Here is a 20929-nt window from a genome sequence, read left to right as displayed (position 1 = left end):
GTGGACTTATGTATGTTTTCATTTTCTTTGGACGTATACCTGGGAGTGGAATTGCTAGGTCATATGGTGACTCTGTTTATCCTTTTCAGGAACCGCCAAACTGTTTTCTAACATATATGTGGATGAAAATATTACTTTTATAATTAGCAAAAAAGTGATTTCCTTTTTGGAGGAAAGTAATAAGGGTATTTTTACTGTTTCTTTACAGTTTAAGATTTGTTAGTGGAAGCAGAGACGGAACAGCAAGAATTTGGCAATATCAGCAACAGGAATGGAAGAGTATAGTGCTAGATATGGCTACTAAAATGACTGGGTAAGACTGATGTTAGATATTTCAGTGGTTCTCAGAAGGTATAGTATCTTATATGATCGAATTACACTTAATAATGAAAGTAAAATATATTTTCAGATTAGTTTAGAGTAAATTGATAGATGTGAAATTTGCATCTGTACTTAGTTTCTAAATAAATTACCTTTTGCTTTGTTGACCGACATACTGGATGATAGAAACGTTGCTGATTCATTTAAAATTCTGGACTCTTGTGATTACTGTGCTCTACTAATGCCCACATAAACATCCTCTGCCCTAGTATAGGACCTATTAGTTTCACAAAATTTAATATTTAAGGAAATAAAGTATCCAGTATATGTTTTTTCCATTTTTTCTTGTATCCATCATAACCTTGTGTTTTATTTTTTAAGGTATTTGTAGATTTCTTTCTAACTTCACTTTTTGTTTTGTTTTGTGTCACTAACTGCAGAATTTTTGCCATTTGTGTTCTTTTCTTCCTCCCCAAAATAGCTCTTGGTTCTGCCCTGTGTAGGCATTTTTATTATTTTATTTCATCAATGCTTAAAAGTATATTTTAGGATTTTTATATGCAAATATTTGCATGATCCTGCAGAAGTTTTTTACATAATTTACTATTTTAGTTGCACTTTTGTTAAAAATTTATAGTGTGTGAATACTGCAAATTATTTTGTTTAGGAATAACTTGCCATCTGGAGAAGATAAGGTCACTAAACTTAAGGTGACTATGGTAGCCTGGGATCGCTATGACACCACAATTATTACTGCAGTGAATAATTTCCTTTTGAAAGTTTGGAATTCTGTCACAGGGCAACTTCTTCATACATTATCCGTAAGTATTCTATTTTTAGAATAATTAAAATGGTCACAAAGGGCATTCTAGAAGATAGGAAATTTAAGTTCCAGTTTACTTTTTAATAACTTACTATCCCTTGGAAAAGTAACTATTCGGGGTCCCCCTGTTGACATATCTGAAAAAATGTGATGACACATGGTAGAGCTGCTAAAAGCAGTTATGAAAATTTTCAACATCCTTTCCAGGTCTGATACTCATTTATCTGTTATGTCATTGTATGCAGTCAAGGATATATAAGTTAACTTTGTTTTTGGCATGAATTGGGACTTTTTGTTGTTACTGTTTTGGTGGTAGAACTAACTTTGTTTTGACAAGGGTATCTTTTATAGTCTTCCTTCATGGACTTGTTTATGCAAGAAGTGGAAGTAAGAGGAAGATGTTGGAGAAAAAGGTGTCTTCCTCTTTTAAAAAATGTATTTGTCATAGCAAAAGGCTGCAATATTTGTGGTGTGAAAGTTGATAGGAATAATAACTGAAATTACATGGTGTGGTTGGTGCTTGTCAGTTTATGATAGTACAGGTTGACTTCAAGTTAATTCAATTATTGATTCATAAGTACTTTAAAGGGAAGGGCCAAATGATTGCCCTATGGTTTATACCAGCGATTTTCTTTTTTTTTTTTTTTATCCTCACCCGAGGATATTTTTCCATTTTTTGTACAGATAGAGTGGGAGGGAGAGAGAGGAAGGGAGAGAGAGAGAGAAACATCGACGTGAAGGGACACATCGAGTGGCTGCCACCCACACGACCAACCAGGGCCGGGGACAAACTGCAACCGAGGTACGTGCCCTTAGCGGGAACCGAACCCGGGTCTCTCCGGACCGCAGGCCGACGCTCTAACCGCTGAGCCAAACCGGCCAGGGCTATACCAGCGATTTTCAATCCATGTGCCATAGCACACTGGTGCCGCAAGAATTTTTAACCATGTAATACCTGTCTGTTTAGTCAGGGTCCCTGACCTCTTTTTCCTCAGATTGTCAAATAAAACAAATGACAACAACCGACGCAACAATAGCCATCAGATGTGAATGAATCAAAATTATGCCCTTTTTTTCAGATTGGCAAAAAAAATATAGTATCTTTTTTGGTGTGCCACAGCATTTTAGTAATTAGTTTATGTGTTCCTTGAGGTGAAAAAGGTTGAACATTGCTGGTTTATACAGAAGCAAGTGAGAGGGACTAGAGACCAATTCCCATGACCCAGTTTACTTTGCAGCATACTATGGTTCAATACTTATTTGGCTCCTTTTTGAGATAATCTTATCTAACGTCTATGAGCTTTCTAAAGATTTGTTTAATTTTGGGTGGATTTCCAGTTTATCTTTCACACACCTCCCAAGTCCTCTTTCCTAAATAAAATTCTAACACCGTGTTTAGTGGAATATTAAGTTCTTCCTTGTATCTGTGAACCAATGTTTACCTCGTTCTGGCTCTCTCTATTCCCCAATATAAGTTTCTGTTAATATATGTGCAAAATCCTTTACTGTTTGTTTGATTTGTTTTTAGGAAATGTTTGTCTGTGTCAGCACGCTCTAATAGAAGTACAGTGAGCCACATATGTAATATTAATTTTTCTAGTAGCCACAATAAAAAAGTAAAGTACAAGTGAAATTAACTTTAATAATATATTTTATTTAACCTAGTATATTCAAACTAGTAGTGTTTCAACATGTGATTAATATAAAATTATGAATGAAATATTTTGCATTTTTTTCACCCTAATTCTTTGAAATCTATTATGTGTTTCACATTTAGAAAATATCTCAGTTCAGACCAACCACATTTCAAATGCTTAATCTCCACATGTGGCTAGAGCTACATTATTAGACAGCACAAGTCTATATCTCTAAAAATCACAATTCCAAAGCCCATATTGTAGCCATTGGTTTTACAAATCCATGTAAAATTCTGTCTTAATAAGTACCTTAATTTAGAGTTATGTTTACTTATACTCTTCTCATGGGCTCATAGGTCATCTGCTTTTAGTGTATTTTCCTGCAGAAATTTTAGAACAGACTACTTTCAGTCCTTATAACAGTCAAATTTACTTAGTTTTGGTAAAGAGCTTATATCTCTCTGTTAGCACTTTGTATATCAGGGTCTTAGTGGGGTATAAAGTTCTTCCATTCAGCAAATACTTATTGAGCATCTCCTGTGGGCCAGTCACTAATGAGTTAGGTGTTGGGAACAAATGAGTTTACAGCATATTAGGAGAAAAAAATTATCAAATAAATACTAAGAAAGAAAAATGTAAAGTAAAATGCAAGTTTCCAATAGGGTGATAAAACCTGGTCTGGGAGGGTCAGAGAAAGTTTCCTGTGGAAGTGAAGTTTGAGTTAAGATTTGAAAGGTAGGTAGAAATTACCCAGGTCTCAGCCTAAATGTCACCTTGACAAGGCCTTCCCTGATCAAACAATCTAGAGTGGTCTCATCTTCTTTATTTTCATCATAGTGTTTATCACTACCTTATATTTTCTTGTTTATTTTCTTTCTCAACATGGGAGGGGATCAATAAATATTTGATAAATTACATATGTGAAGAGGTTGGAAGGTCCTTAGGGGAATAGGGAAAAGCATGTACAAAGGTCCTAAGGTAGAAGGGAGTTGAAAGAAAGCCAATTTTTGACTAGAGCACAGAAAGCAGAAACAGAGTGTCACTAGATAGGACTGGATAAATGGACAGGGGCCAGACCATTGAAAGTCTTGTGAGATCTACCCAAAGACTAATAGGGACTCATTAAAGAGTTTAAAAGCAAAGGAATCACATGTTAATTATTGCTTTTGAAAAAATACCGTATAATTCTGGCGACAGAGTAGAGAGAATAGATTGGAATGGAGATAAGAATGCCTTTGGGTATATTGTAGGAGTTGAAGGTAGGGTGGGCCATGATGATAATTTGGATTTGTGTGGCAGTGGTAGAAATAGAGGTGTACTTAATAAATAAAAATAGGACAGATGATAAATCTTAAGACATTACTGAATTTGACTAGGTTTGGTTCCCCAAGATCTGGTGACTAATGAACTATCCTAAGGCATATGACCAAAATATAAACTCCCCTATTTAAAAGCCTCTTTTTTCCATAATACATTGAAGTACTTGTATCATTAGAATTGAACAAAGTAATTTTATTGTTTACTTGTTAGGATCCTGTGAAAGTATTTACTATATCAGATTTGATTATTGAGTAAGAAATTTTTGTTATAACATAGAAAAATATTTTAGTCAGTGGGAAAGGAGTTTTGGTAAATTTTCCGTTGTGACAGTATTTATTGTAGTGGGATTTTACCTACTCATCTTAACACTTCACATTTTGAGTCAATCTGCAGTTATTTTTTAATAAGGTATATTTTTGTCCATAATGGTAATATGGCAGGATACTCTATTGTGTTTTTTATATAATTATTTGGGATAAGATGTATTTTTTAGGTTCAGAATACGATCATTTCTAGAGGCTCTTGATGTGTAATATGCTGATATTTTATTAAGAGAAACGCAACTTCAGGATGTCTTGTATGCTTTTCTATTTATTTGTAGCCTGTTCTTAATTGTGTACTCTCTAACTAGGAATTAAGGAAAATCAGAAATGATCTAAATCAGATGTTGGCAATTTTTTTTTCTTTAAGAGGCTCTGTAGTAAATATTTTAGGCTTTACAGGCCACATAGGATCCTTGTTGCATATTCTGTTTTTGTACAAACTTTAAAAAATGTAAAATCATTCTTAGCTCACAGGCTGTGTGTACAAAAATGTTTGGAAGCTGGATTTGGCCTACAGGTTATAGTTTGCAGATCCCTGATAAAAGATCTCTATATACTAATAATCATTGATTTATTAGAATGAAATGTATACATAGAGCATTGGTTTTCAAACTTTTTTAGAAGCCAATCCGTTTTTCAGATAGCATATTAAATGAAACTTCTTCAGCTATAAAGTAGATAAAGGGCAGATCACTATACTTTGTTGTTTGAATGTATCTTGGGGCCTCATAAAATACAATTTGAATACCAGTGATAGAGACTGCTGGATGTAGAACAATGGTTTGTCTTTTATTCCTATGGCATAACTGGGTCCTAATGAATAATGCTGTTTGTAAAATTTTCAGTGGCCTTTTATTTATTTGTTTCATTTATTTTTTAAATATGTCTTTATTTAATTTTTGTAAATATTTTTCTTTTTATTGATTTTAGAGAGGAAGGGAGAAGGAGAGAGAGAGAGAAACATCTACGAGAGAGAACATCGATTGGCCGCCTCCTGCATGCCCCCCCACTGGGGACTGGACCCATAACCGGGGCATGTGCCCTGACCTGGAATTGAACTAGTGACCTCTTGGCACATGGGTCGATGCTCAACCAGTGAGCCAGGCTTATTGATTTTCTTAGAGAGGAAGGAAGAGAGAAGCATCATTGTGAGAGAGAAACATCAATCAGATGCCTCCAGCACACCCCCTACAAGGGATGGAGCCTGAAACCCAGGCATGTGCCCTAATGGGGAATTGAACCGGGACCTCTCAGTCCATGGGACAGTGCTCAATCCATTGAGCCACACCGGCTGGGCTTCTGTGCCTTTAAATAGCAGGGTCCTAGAAATACCAATTCCACTTCAGGGCCTTGGTTAATTAATGAGCTGTACCTGTTTTGAACTATGTTTTAAACACTTTTCAGGTCTTCTTTCTATTGAATACTTTATAAAATCAGCACAAACATACAAGGAAATCTTACTTATGTAGTTATTGTAGCGGCCCTGTCGTAAATGCTGTTAAATTGGTGTGCATGAATTAATCTGAATTGGATTGATGGCACACTCCGGAAATCTTTTGACCAAATAAACTAGATGCTTGGGGTTGCTTTTCATGTTTAATATTGACTTTATCACAGGGACATGATGATGAAGTATTTGTTTTGGAAGCACATCCCTTTGATCAAAGGATCATACTTTCAGCGGGCCATGATGGGAACATTTTTATTTGGGACCTTGACCGGGGGACCAAAATTCGGAATTATTTTAACATGGTAAGAAAAAAGTGTGCTCAGTTCATATGACAACAGGCTTCTCTCTTATGACCACTTGGTAATTAAAGTATACGTAGTGCCAAAGAACATCTTCTGATCTGTGTTTAAATCCATACAGTAATAGAATGACTCAAGACATGAGTATAAGGCCAGTAGAGAAGTATACCTTTCAGGGTGACCCTGTTTTTGTGGTGGTAGCATTTTTTAAATTCTGATCCCCAACCCTAAACTCTAGAAACTCAAATTTGATAAGCTTTTGGCGCTAACACTAACCAAACTTACAAAAAAGCTAATGTTTAAACTATAACCCTAATTTATGAATCTCAACAGTTGACTGTATTTTATCTGCCTCTGATGAACCCCATATGGCTTAGTTAGTAATCGGGAGTTGTTTGGTAAATGTGGAATTGGAGGTATGAATACTCTTAATATATATTTCATACAAATCAAGTAAAAATCTGGTGAGCTATTTCTTCTCCCAGTAGAGCGCCTTCCTGTGGTGATGGGGACTGCTCATATCCTACATATTCAGTCCCCCTCTCTGAAGAAGAGTTGTGACTAAACATTTCTAAATTGTTGTCCTTTGAGCTCCCTTTTATAGGCTTTATACTGATTCAGAGCATTAATAATACCCTCTGTCTTTTGTTAATAAAATTGATTTGTGTACTTTAATTTTAGGATGGTTATTTTAAGGCTTACTTGCATTACAATTTAAGATGTGAAGATAATATTTCGACTTTGTCAACTTGGTTGTGTTTAGATATTTTTTAGTCTCCTTAGTCGCTCATTTAGTACTTTTTGAAATATGACATTGCTAGTAATGTTTGATACCACCCATTGCGTTTTTATTCTCCCTAATTTCTTTTTGAGCTTACTGTTCCATTAGGGTTCTGGCTGTAGAAGCCAGAGAATACATTGGAATGTTGATGCTTCACAGAATTCAAGTTATTAGCAAGCAGAAGCTGTTGCCTACCTATTTGAAAATTAACTTTTAAGGCGATTCAAAATTATTCCTCTAAAATTTCAGATTGAAGGCCAAGGCCATGGTGCGGTTTTTGATTGTAAATTTTCACCAGATGGAAACCATTTTGCCTGCACAGATTCTCATGGGCATTTGCTGCTTTTTGGTTTTGGATGCAGTAAATACTACGAAAAGGTTAGTTTATTTAATTTTTGTTGTAGACTGCAATTTTGGATTGTATCTTTTGTAACTTCTTTGAAGTCTTCAGTTAATAAGGGTCATTGTGTGTTAATAGATATAAAATAACAAAGTCAACTTTCTTGGTAAAATTTTGTCTCTGCCAGAATATAAGACTTAAGAGTGATTAAGATATATACAAGGTGATGTAGATATAAAAATTCTTTAGAAAATCCCTTTACTTAGAACGTGTTCTCTGTACTAACTGTTCAGGTATAATAGGGAAGAACAACTTTACCAGATTGCATCCTCTACTTATCATAAATTGGGGATAAGCAGCTGGTGATCGAATGTTTATTTTCTTGCTTGGCTACTTTACCTATTATTGCTCTTGTTTAAATATTTTGGAAACTGACTTCATCAGTTCCTTATATTTTATTAGCTGTGAATTTGAAATAGATTTTAGAATCTTAGAGTTGGAAGAGAATTCAGAATCACTGAGTTCATCTCAATACTTGTATCACCTTTGAGTATCTTTAGGCAATTAATATTTACCTGCTTCACTGTTTATGTTGCACTCCATCTATCTTTATTTGAATAAAAATAAGCAAGTAAAAAAGTTATAAAGGTTTGTATGATTTTTGCAACTTAACTAAAAATACCAACTTTCATATACTGTGTTGTTGCTTTACTTCTTCTTATCCTAATTGGAGAAATATGATATAGGGGCAGAAAGTAATACAGATTGCAGGATTTTGTGGAGAAAAGATGGGATTACAATCTAGGTAATTCACTTCTACTTAGAGGAAACATGGTAATAGAGGAATGTAAGAGAATGCAAAAATTAATCTGATTTGAAAAATGTGTGTGCTGTAGGAATGAAAATAAGTGCTTATTTATAGATTCCCTGTGCTCGTAAATACTAAACATCTGTCATAAAGATTCCAGATCAAATGTTCTTCCACACGGATTATCGACCTCTTATCCGTGATGCCAACAACTATGTATTAGATGAACAAACCCAACAAGCTCCTCACCTCATGCCTCCCCCATTCTTGGTGGATGTTGATGGAAATCCTCATCCCACAAAATTCCAAAGGCTAGTACCAGGACGGGAAAATTGTAAAGATGAACAACTTATACCACAGCTGGGATATGTGGCTAATGGTATGTTAACTCTAAAATTAAATTTAAAACATTTTGCAAAATGTTATACTTGCTGCTGTTCTATGATATGTGCCCCCTGTGAAATTCTGTGGCAGATTATAATATATTTTACCTCTATTAAATTTCAGTTGCATAGTACTTTTTACCTTACCCTATTGCTTATCTCACCTGGACACCGATAAATGGATTAGGACAAACAAGAATATGCTCTAGCAAAGAATGACCTGCTTTCTTAGTGCCCTGAACACATATGTGATCATGTTGTTTATAGGATTAACTTCTAGTAATGATTACATGTGCTAACTTTAATGTGCCAAGCTTTTATAATAGGTGAAATTCCACTGCTCATAGTATTGGTATTTTAATTTGAGAGTCTACAGTTAATGGAGCTGAGAAGAGTACACTTCAAAAACCACAAACTAGGAAGTGGGTATTTACATATACTCATTTTGGAAAGCAAGAAAGTATAATGTTGGCGAGGGGTATTGTAAGTGCTTAAGTAATGCTCAGACTTGCAGGATATTGAAACAGTGGTGATGCATAATGGGAGGATAGTAGAATAAGACATTGAAATAAACTTTTCTCCATGAAATCATTCCCCTTATGTACACTGCCTCTTTCACCCCACCCCCACACCAGAATGCCTTCATATCTTTGTTACATGTAGGTTTTCTTCCAGGTATGAGCTAGTGAGTTACTGACTTGCAAATGGTTTCTTACTAGGGAATTTAGACTTGAATTGACCTTGATAGAGTGAAGTGTTGCACATCCTTTTATGATCTTTATAAATATTTGTAAAACAATGAAAAGATGTTATCATGCGTTAATGGTTAGTTTGATTATATGCTATTTATTAAACAAAGGGGGAAAGCATGAATATTAAGTAGGAGGTAAAATGAACACATCTGAATAAAATAATCTGTAATTCATCACACTTGATTTTCTGTAAGATTTCCTGATCACTAGGCTACTCTATTAGATACCATTTAATCTGACTAGAGGATAGGATGAAAAACTGGTCTAAGATGTAGCTGAGAAAGAAAAAGATCATAGAAACAATGTTTTTATTCAGAAGTAGTCATTAAATTTCAGTGTATCATAAAAATTTCTCTACTCATCAATATATTGAAGTATTATCAAAAGAGAGAACATTCGAAAGTGTCGACCATAATTTGATTTCTTTCAGAAAGGAAATTGTTATGAAAGAAAGATGCAAAACATTTTAGGTATCTGTGTTTGAGTTTGTTTAAACCTTATTCAAACCTCTACTTCCAACTTTTAGCTTAGAATATTCCATGGGGAGAATTCATTTTTAAATTAATAATTTAATAATTATTAATTATGATGAGAAAGCCTTCAAAATAATGTCTAAGTCCGGGATATTGGTTAAGTCAAGTTGACAGACCAAAAAAAATTGAAGTTCTTTTAAAAGTGTCTTGTTTGATATATGCTTTATTTTCTTTTTAATCCTGTTTTTTATTATTTATCTAGAAATTTGTGTATTAAGCTTGTTTTTACTCTGTTTAGGGTATACTAAAACTTAAGTAACTTAGTGGCTTTATATCTTTGGTCTCATTAAGGTGATGGTGAGGTGGTAGAACAGGTGATTGGGCAACAAACCAATGACCAAGATGAGAGCATTCTTGATGGAATAATCAGGGAGCTACAGAGAGAACAAGATCTGAGACTAATTAATGAAGGAGATGTTCCACATTTTCCAGTTAATAGATCATATTCTAATGGTGGTAAGTATGTGTATATATATTTTGTAAATGTTTGATAAATATGTATTAATTATTTTACTTATACCAAGTAATTACAGGTGAGAAACATTTTAGGTTTGTAAATAAAAACAACATTTTGTTTTGTGAGTGTGTGTGTGCCGGATGATACTTATTTTTAATATGTTTTTATTGATTTTTTTAGAGTGAAAGAGAGACATTGATGTGGGAGAGAAACATTGATCGGTTGCCTCCTGTACACACCCTGACCAGGGAGAAACCTGCAACCTGGATATGTGCCCTGACTGGGAATCGACAGTGACCTTTTTGGTGCATGGGACGACGCTCAACTAACTGAGCCATACTAGCTGGGGCTATTTTCAATATTTTTTAGTTACAGAAAAACAACATTTTTATTAATTTACAATTGTAATAATAGATATACCAACAGTGACATAATCTCATTATCATTGTGGCTCATATGACTTTAAGAAATTCGAGTGGTTTATTTTAATATACATTAGTCACTCCCCCACCCCTTATCTGCATAAGATAGGTTGTAAGATCCCCAGTGGATGCCTGAAACTGCAGATAGTACCGAACACACAGACCTATGATAAATTTTTTTTTTTATCCTCAACCAAGGACATTTTTGCATTTATCTTCAGATAGAGTGGGAGGGAGAGAGGGAGGAAGAGAGAGAAACATTGATGTGAGAGACACATTGACTGGTTGCCACCCACACGACCCCAACCGGGACCAGGGACAAACTGCAACCGAGGCACATGCCCTTAATGGGAACTGAACCCGGGTCTCTCAGGTCCATGGGCCAATGCTCTAACCGCTGAGCCAAACCGGCCAGGGCCCTATGATAATTTTAATTTATAAATTAGCCATAGTAAGAGATTGGTAATAACAATTAATAATAACATAGAATAATTATAACTATACATTATAATAAAAGTTACATGATTGTGATTTCTTCTCTCTCTGAATAACTGATTTAATAACCTAGACAGTCACAAATAGCCTATACAGCATGAATAAATTGGACAAAGTGATTCCCGTCCCACGGGGACAGAGTGGAACAAACAGTTCAGGATTTCATCACACTACTAAGAATTGAGTACAATTAAAAACTTATGCATTATTTATTTGTGAATTTTCCATTTAATATTTTCAGGCCACAGTTAACTATGGGTAAATGAGACTGCTAATAAGATGGAACCTGTTGTACTAGGTTTATTTGAATAGATTTAAAATGCCATTAATCAAAGAGACCCCATCTAGTTCTGTTTGCAGTGTTCATTTGTTTTGAGTTTTTTTCTGGTGCTTATTTTAACAGTTGACTATTTCATTTTCTATTTTTAGTTTATTTGCAAATATAACAAAAGTAAATTAACAAGGGTCTTTCTAGGGGATTTTTTTAAATGCAAAATTTTTATTACCTTTTCCCTTTTATATTGCTTACCAATTTTGAAAATGAAATTTTTAACATTAATTTTTTTTTTCAGTTTATACTTTTTCTCTTAGTATTTTTGAAAGCCTTTTTGAAGCTTTGTCAGAGTCCTTTACATGGCCTAAATAAGGATAGACTTTAGATTACAAAACTGCTTTCTGAGCTGGTTACAAATAGACATTTGTGAATCTACTAAATCACGTTAAATATACTTTTTATTTCTATTTACTGAGCATTTAGTAGATGAGAGAAGTAAAAGTGCTTTGAAAAATTGAAAGGGCTGTAGAAACTTTAAACATTTATTGAATGCCTGCTTCATTCATAATGCTATAAAAACCATGAAGGCAGTACAGAAAATGTAGAACAAAGGGATATCAGTGTTGTCTAGCACTACTACTTTGAATCTATTTTATTTAGAGATCTGATCTGGACAAGTTTGGTGCTTTTGCTCAGAAAGTGGTATCTTTCTTTGTTTTTCTTTTAGCTCTGAGAAGTCCAAATATGGACATATCTTCTTCTCCAAATATTGGACTCCGGCGTAATGGTCAAATTGAAGGTGTCCGACAAATGCATAACAATGCTCTTCGTAGTCAGATGGCCACTGAACGAGATCTCATGGCGTGGAGTAGGAGAGTGGTGGTAAATGAACTAAATCATGGGGTTAGTAGGTGAGTCAATAAGGTAACAGTGATAAGAAAATTGAGAGCTTTGTTTTTTTGTAAGTAAATCGAAATGTTCTATGTTAGTCTAATAGCTGAAGTATTTTTTTAAAATCTCCCTAAATTGTGCATTAGTTTGTTTTTTCACTTTATTTCAGTTAGTTCATTCCATAACAACTATTTAATGATTGTCTTCAATTTTATTAGCTTTTTGTTAAATACTGAAAAATGAAAATCAAGAACTTTGTCTTCCACGTGTTTATTATAGTCTAGGTTAGAAGATAAGAATACAAATACTGTTAAGTAAAAACATGAGGCCTTATGTGAATAAATGTGTCAGTGATACATGAATCCAAAATTCAACAGTGGTTCTGAGAAGGCTATCAACTTGATATTGGAATAGTTTGGGAATGCAATATAGATATATAGTAGACTCCAGTGCTTAGGGAATATTTAAATGTTACTTAAGTAATCCTATTTGGAGTATGAAAGGATTTTGTTAGGATACATTTCAAACTTAGAATCCCTATCCTTTATATTCATTAGATTCCACATGTAAGTGAAATCATATGGTACTTGTCTTTCTCTAACTAGTTTATTTCACTTAGCACAATACTCTCCAGGTCCACCCATGCTATTGCAAAAGGTAAGATTTCATTCTTTTTTGCAGCTGAGTAATATTCCATTGTATATATGTACCATAGCTTTTTTATCAGCTCATCTACTGATGGGCAGTTGGGCTGTTTCCAGATTTTGGCTGTTGTAAATAATGCTGCAGTGAACATAGGGATGCATATACGGGGTGCCCCCCAAAATGTATACAAGGTGCTTGTAGATTCTATTACATGACATAAATTGTAATAAACACTGGCTTTGTAATTATTGAAAGTTGTGTATACATTTTTTTGGGACACCCTATATTCTTGTTTCTGGTTTCTTCAGATGTATTCTCAGAAGTGGGATTGCTGGGTCAAAAGGCAGTTCCGTTTTAATTTTCTGAGGAAACTCTATACTGTTCTCCACAGTGGCTTCACTAATCTGCATATAAATTTTAATAAAAGAACATCTATCCATTGTGTGAACCCTAACATATTTGCTTTAATATCAACTTCAGATAATCCACAGCAACTGAAAATAGATTTATAAAAGAGAAAGGACATTGACAGAGAACATATAAATTTATTTTAATCATGTTAGCTCCCTAACCAAGCCTTTTATCAGCTCAGCCAACAAGTAGGAAAATTAAATGGGTTTTGTCTTTTCTTTTTTTCAGCATTAATAAGAAAAAAGGAGACATAGCTAATTTATGAACTGAATGCCACCCTCTGGCAATAGAGCAATTTGAAATAATTCTTTGCTCAAAATGTTAAAACTGGAATTGAAAGCAGGGACTCAAATAGACACCATATGTCAGTGTTCATTGCAGCATTTATTCACAATAGCTGAATGGTGCAAATAACTCAAGTGTCTATCAACAGATGAATGGATAAGCAAAATGTAATAGTATACATACAGTAGAATATTATTCAGCCATAAAAAGGAATGAAGTTCTGACACCTGCTACAACATTGAAGACATTATGCTAAGTGAAATAAGCTAGACGTAAAAGGACAAACAGCATATGATTCAACTTAGATGAAATACCTAGCACAGGCAAATTCATAGGTACATAAAGTAGATTAGAGGTTAACAGGCCTGTAGGAAGGAAAAGTTAGAGAGTTATTGCTTAATGGTTACAAAGTTTAGGTCTGGAGTGATGAAAAAGTTTTGGAAATAGTGCTGATGGTTACACAACATTGTAAATTTCGTTAACACCACTGAATTGTACACCTAACAATTGTTAAAATGGCAGAATTTACATGTAGAAGTATTTTTGTTATCTGACTTTTTTAACTATCAGTTTTCTTGTAGATGATTTTCTGTTATTTTCACCTTTGAATTATTTTTATTTTTATTAGGGTTCAGGAAGAATGTAGAACTGCGAAAGGTGACATAGAAATCAGCCTTTATACAGTTGAAAAGAAGAAAAAGCCATCTTATGCTACCCAAAGGGTGAGTTTAGTTTGACAGTACTTTGGGACACACTATTTGCAAATATTTGCAAATACCAGGTTTTTGAAAGGTGCAGTTATGTTTTAAGGATCTGTTTTGATAGATGTCTGCATATACATAACCTATTTTTTGAATCCCAAATCAAGATATATGGTTATAATAAATATAAAATTATACAAAGTCAGGACTGTCTCCCAAAATCTACGACATGTAGTCATTGCAGGTATAGGTTATTTGTTTTGTTTTTTGTTTTTTGTGTTTTTTTTAATCCTCATCCAAGGACATTTTTCCATTTTTTGTACAGACAGAGTGGGAGGGAGAGAGAGGAAGAGAGAGAGAGGGAAACATCGATGTGAAAGGGACACATCGAGTGGCTGCCACTCGCACGACCAACCAGGGCCGGGGACAAACTGCAACCGAGGTACATGCCCCTAGCGGGAACCGAACCCGGGCCTCTCCGGACTGCAGGCGGACGCTCTAACCGCTGAGTCAAACTGGCCAGGGCGGTGTAGGTTATTTGTATTAAAGTACAATTTTCATATGGTTAAAGAAGAACCTTAAAATGATTGTCTGATCACTAATCACAATATAAAACATGCTCAGGTACTACCTAGGCCAGAGGTTGACAAATGACTTGCCCACATGCTAAATTTGATCTACTGTCTATTCTTGTTAATACAGTTTTATTGGAACACAGCCATACTTATCATTTATATATTGTCTGTGGCTGCTTTTGCACTATAAAAAGTCAAGTAGGTGCAACAGAGATCATGTCACTTATAAAAGCCAAAAATATTTACACTCTGGCCCTGTACAGAAAAGTTTGCTAACATCTGCCCTACACACACTGGTGGCCTACCTAATCATACAGGAGTAAAATATGATCTATACATTGGGAAGATTCATATTCCCAGTAAAAACTGTAAACTAGGGAGTAGGACTCCTGTACTCTGTTAGGTACATGGTACCCCTTCCTAGCACTCCAAGGTTGAAGTAGTTTGTGGCATAAGGAAGAACAGTTTTGTTCCTGGATCTAACCATAACTCCTAAAGAGTATTGTAGCTTTGGAAGTCTAGGATGATTTTAATTTTATTAAAGACATCTAGGCAATGGACAGTGAATTTTAAATGTATTTTCTTCAATATTGATAAATGCAATTTTAGGTAACTATTATAAGAATGTCTCTAGCCCTGGCTGAGGGGCCTCGGTTGGTTGACCATCACCCCACGCACCTGGAGTTTGCTAGTTTGCTTCCCGGTCAGAGCATGTGCCAGGGGTCTCCATCCCCAGTAGGGGGCATGCAGGAGGCAGCTGATTGATATTCTCTCTCATCAATGTTTCCCCCCCCTCTAAAATCAATAAAAACATATTTAAAGATAATATTTCTAAATAGTCTCAGATCATTTTGATGCCCAATTTCTTAATTTCTGTTGAGATTTCGTTAGCTTATTTGATGTTCTCTGATAAGATTATCTTCTTAGAGATTTGGAATGACTTAGATTCGTGATTTAGGTTCTTTTTTCTTACTAAGCTAATTTGTAAAACATCAGACTTGTCTGAGACTAATATAAATAGGGTAGCTGGGTCTTTAAAGCATTTTTTAAAAGAAATAAGAAATATTTCAGTATAAGAAACTGGCCCTTTTATAGTGATTTATAAGACTGTTAAAATTGTTTACTTCTGTTCACAAAATGGGGTTGTAGCTTTGACATGGTATATCAGTAATATTTTATAGTTGTAAAGGTCAGAACAAAATAGTTTTCACTTTTCGTTTTACCTGTTAAAAATTAAATCTTTATTTGAACTGTTTATTAAATGTAGTTTTTTTATAGAACTAAAGAAGTACATATTATATTAAAAATATCTGTACATAGATACGACATTGATATCTTATTTCATCCTGTAATAAATTGTGAATAATATAGTATATGTAAATTTTGATTGGGTAATTTCTTGCAGCTCAGATTTTAAGCACTGTTGATCACAACGTTTTCAAAATAGGAAAGTAATTAATATTAATAAAAGGTGGGTTATGTCTTATGGTTTTTTAGGCGATTTATTTCTCTCCCTTTATCCCCACACTGCCCCTACCTAATTGATTTGCTTTATATATGTCCACCTATGTATGTTCACTGAGACTTTCATTTTTTAAAAAATCTCTTTTACTTCTGCTTTACAGAATGATTATCAGCCTAGCTGTGGACGGTCTTTACGAAGGACACAACGTAAGCGTCAGCATACTTACCAAACACGGTCCAACATAGAGCATAATTCACAAGCACCGTGTCAAAATTCGGGTGTACAGGAAGATTCAGACAGCTCCTCAGAGGTTAGATATCTGATATTATTTACTCAATGTAATTTTTTGTTTTCTTTAGTATCATCACTTTGGGTTTACTTTGAAGGGTCACTTCTTTAACATGAAATTATTTTAGTAATTTTCTTATAAGAGGATTATTAATCATTAAGGCATTTTATAGGCAGATTTGAAGATTATGTTGAATTCTTTTAGCTGTCTTTTCTGATTTGTACCTAAGATGCTGTCTTGGTTGAGGGTATCAAACATGCCCGCAAAAGTTTGGCTTTGGAACAGTGAAAAAAAGGTGACATAAAATCTGCCCAGAAATTGAAAGAAGAGGAATATAAACAGTGAATACTAGTTATACAGTCCCAGAACTGGTTGACTGTAATCAACTGAATGTACACATTTTCTGTTGTTGTTGACTTCACTGATTATGGACATTAGTGAGTTATAATTTTTCTCAGACCTATCTTATTCATTGAATAAAGACTATAGCACTTCTTTTCTTCATATTATTCTCTTCTCCAGTCCTTTCCTTTTTATTTTCTTAACTATAGCTGTTAAGTAAATAATGGTTTAATTATACATTGGCAATGTATGATACCTCATTCTTTTCTCACTACTTGCAATTTTTTAACTCTTATCAATGATGTTCCTCTCTCTCCCACCCATGAAAATATGATCTGAAAAGAATGATCACATATAAAGTAACTGATGTTACCTTTTTATGTACTAATACGATTGTGCTTGTCGTTTTTTAAAATAGGTTTTTATTGATTTTTTTAGAGAAAAGAAGGGAAAGAGAGAGAGAAACATTGATGTGAGAGAGAAATATCAATCGGCTGCCTCCTGCATGCCCCTTCTGGGGATGGAGCCTGAAATCCCGGCATGTGCACTGACCAGGATTCGAACTGGTACCTCTCAATCCATGGAACGACACTCGATCCACTGAGTCACATTGGCCGGGCATTGTGCCTGTGTTTTTAAAAAGAATCCTAATCTTAATAAATATTTATAGTTAAAATGCTTTTTTGCTCTAGATTCACTTAAAAATAATCCCTGAGATATGAGGCAGTTGCTGAGGATATACATAAAATAAGATAGGCAGTGAGTTATTGTCTAACCTGCAGACTGTATAGAAGGATTTTCTATCCCTCTACCCTGACAAATTTGAAAATTTATATAATAAAAAATTAATTTTTATGGAGAGTAAGTATATTAACTTGGAGGAGTATAGATATTTTTTAATTGTTTTTACATTTAAGAGGGTTATATTTGACAGTCTTAAGTAGTCTATTCAAATACTGGAAGATGTCTTATATCATTAAGCTAGTAGATGCCAGAAATTTTTAAATGCCCAATAGGCTTAGTTGTAAGTTACAAATATATGCAGAAAATGATTATGTATATTTTAACTAGAAAATTTTTAAGGGGGATATAAAATTGTTATAAAACAGGTAGCATGTACTAATTAATAATATGCTGTTTAAAAACCATATACTTCAATCGCTGGCTGTTTGTTTCAGGAGGATGAAACAGTTGGCACAAGTGATGCTTCTGCAGAGGACCCTGTTATTGAATGGCAAAGTGAAAGTTCCTCCAGGTAGTTATAAGGATTTTGATTTGGTCAAAATTATTTGATGATTTTAACTTGTAATATGTTCTCGTAGGAATTTGGTAAAACTAGAGTTAAAACAGTATTTTATAGTAGAAAAAGTACAGTACTGGGTTGAAAGCCCAGAGACCTGCTGTTTTATCCTGGCTCTGCCAGTGTCCATTTGGACATGTCACTAGGAGCTTTGGTTCCCTCATCTGTAAAATAAGAACCTTTGTAAATCCAAGATTCTACATCTTGACAGGTTGTATGTATTTTATTTCAGTTTTAAAACAAGTATGTTTAATCATTTCCAGCAAAAAGAAGCATCTTTGTTTAAAGGAGCTTTTGTGGTTTGGACATGAACTTTTAAGTTTAAATTCTGTTGTGGGAAACTAGGCATTATATTTTATTCAAGAAGCATTTCACTAAGATCACGATCAAAATTCTATATTGATATTTTTTTCTCTCCGGTTAGAACAGAATCAAACTAAGTAATTTATGATGCTGTTTGGTTATAAAATGATAATCTTTCAAGTCTAAGGCAAATCTGTTTTTTCCTAGACTTATTCATAATTTTGATTTATTTACAGTGATTCATCAAGTGAATATTCTGACTGGACAGCAGATGCTGGAATAAATTTGCAACCTCCAAAAAGACAAACCAGACAGGCAACACGGAAAATATGCAGCAGCTCTGAAGAAGAGAATTTGAAGTCACTAGAAGAAAGGCAAAAGAAACCTAAGCAGACTAGAAAGAAGGTTTGTAAGTTTACAGGGTTTTTGTTTTGGTTTTTACTTTTGGTACTTAAATATTTAGCATTAACACTTGACTTTTCTCTAAAGAAAACATTCCATCTGAGAAACTAAGTAAGGAAAATTACTTTAAATTAGTTTAAGATAGAAAGAATTAAAAAAAAATATCTTATAAAAAGTAGAGGCTAGAATATCTTCATTATTATTTTAATTGTTGTTAAATGAAAACATTCACAATTATTTGTTAAAATGTAGTAGAGTTTTAAATAGTAAGCCACTATAGTATAAAGGTTTTATTCTTGTCATGTCACCAGTTTTTTTCCTATACGTTTTTGACTTGTGAAATTAAAGGGCATGATAAAATTTATAGGGCTCTTCATTTTTTTTTAAACATTTTTGTATTGATTTCTAGAGAGAGAGGAAGGGAGAGGCAGAGACAGAAAGAAACACCAATGTGAGAGGGAAACATTGATAATGCTGCCTCCTGCTCACCTCCTACTGGGGATGGAGCCTGCAACCAAGGCATGTGTCCTGTCCTGGAATCAAACTGGCAACCTTTCAGTGCACAGGATGTCACCCAACCAACTGAGCCACACTGGCTTGTGCTCTTCAATTTTTTATATGGCTTTATTTTACCCCAGTGATGATTTCTTTTCCCCACTATAATTTCATTTGAATAATGTAAAGACTTAATATACATAGTTCTTTGAATATTAATTTAAAAGTTTATTATATACACACATTTTGTAGTCTATTCCTTTAGTAGACAGAATTAGCTTTTTGATTGTCACCATTTTATTGGTAAAAAGTTATTGTGTGAATTGATTTGAATTCATGTGGTATTCTAGAGACACGAAGAGTAAAAATTGGTGGTTTTTATATAATATATAGTGTCTTATTATTTTCTGTCAGACAAAATTCAGCAACATGTTAAGATCTCACTTGATTATTTGATTGGTATGCAAGCTGTGCATAATTAATTGGCAAACGAAAATGTTTAAAATATGTGTGTTTTAGGTTTTATTATAGCCGAATATTTGAACATTCTCTACTTGTTAATTTTTATACTACTATTCCTATATTTATTGTTTATATATTTGTGAACTATATTTTAGAAAGGAGGGCTGATTTCTATGGCAGGTGAGCCCAATGAAGAATGGTTTGCCCCTCAGTGGATCTTGGATACTATTCCACGACGATCTCCATTTGTCCCACAAATGGGAGATGAGGTAATTGTTATTATCTATTATAACCCTTTTCTCTTAGAACCTCAAGAGCATTCGCTTTAATCAGTCTTAGGGCATTTATATTCTCAATTATATATTTCTTGTGGGCAGTGACTGAATCTTAATTTTGTATCTTTTGTGGGACCTGGCACAGAGTCTTCAGTATAGTGGATGCTCTGTGAACATTAAGATAAATTAGTTTGTGAAGTCATGAAAATAATTGTCTATTTTTATCTTAATTACCACTGAGTAGAATTAAGTGATGTTTTGACTCTTAACTCAAGTTGTAATATTGTGGGTTTTTTTGTTAAAGAGAAGTCCATGCTCAACCTGATAGAAAATATACTAGAGAAAAATTAACACCTTTTGATGATTAGGGAGATATCATTTCACAAACAAGGCCTTCTTACCAGGCCTATGATTGAATAATATAGCCATATTTATGATTTGGTCATCAAAAATTGAGTTAAATTTTATCTGGTGAAATTTTATTTTTCATTTTCTTATGAAAATTATGGTAACATAATATTTGAACTCTAGTTGGCTTGTATAGTCTGATATTTACTAATCATTTTTGAGTATTAAATGCTTACACACACTTTTGAACTTAAGACTAATAGTAGGAATATAATGTTATTGTAACAAAAGAAGGAACAAAATCTTACATATGTTTCTAAAA

At 33.9% G+C, this 20929-nt stretch overlaps 1 protein-coding gene across 1 annotated transcript in view; it reads left to right on the top strand.

Moving 5' to 3' along the window:
• BRWD3 (bromodomain and WD repeat domain containing 3) overlaps positions 1-20929 on the top strand; it is a 114175-nt gene that overhangs the window by 58528 nt on the left and 34718 nt on the right. The window contains exons 13-24 of the mRNA XM_036270318.1: positions 209-313; positions 989-1142; positions 6042-6176; positions 7204-7332; positions 8256-8481; positions 10062-10226; positions 12146-12329; positions 14279-14372; positions 16552-16701; positions 18201-18277; positions 18862-19030; positions 20140-20253. Coding sequence (XP_036126211.1) covers positions 209-313; positions 989-1142; positions 6042-6176; positions 7204-7332; positions 8256-8481; positions 10062-10226; positions 12146-12329; positions 14279-14372; positions 16552-16701; positions 18201-18277; positions 18862-19030; positions 20140-20253 — 1702 coding nt within the window. The remainder of the gene's footprint in view (positions 1-208; positions 314-988; positions 1143-6041; positions 6177-7203; positions 7333-8255; positions 8482-10061; positions 10227-12145; positions 12330-14278; positions 14373-16551; positions 16702-18200; positions 18278-18861; positions 19031-20139; positions 20254-20929) is intronic.

This window comes from Molossus molossus, unplaced genomic scaffold, assembly GCF_014108415.1.
Source record: "Molossus molossus isolate mMolMol1 unplaced genomic scaffold, mMolMol1.p scaffold_m16_p_2, whole genome shotgun sequence".
NCBI classification, from domain to species: Eukaryota; Metazoa; Chordata; class Mammalia; order Chiroptera; family Molossidae; genus Molossus; species Molossus molossus.
The sequence above is the reverse complement of the archived record's forward strand: the minus strand, read 5'-3'. Positions and strand labels throughout refer to the sequence as shown.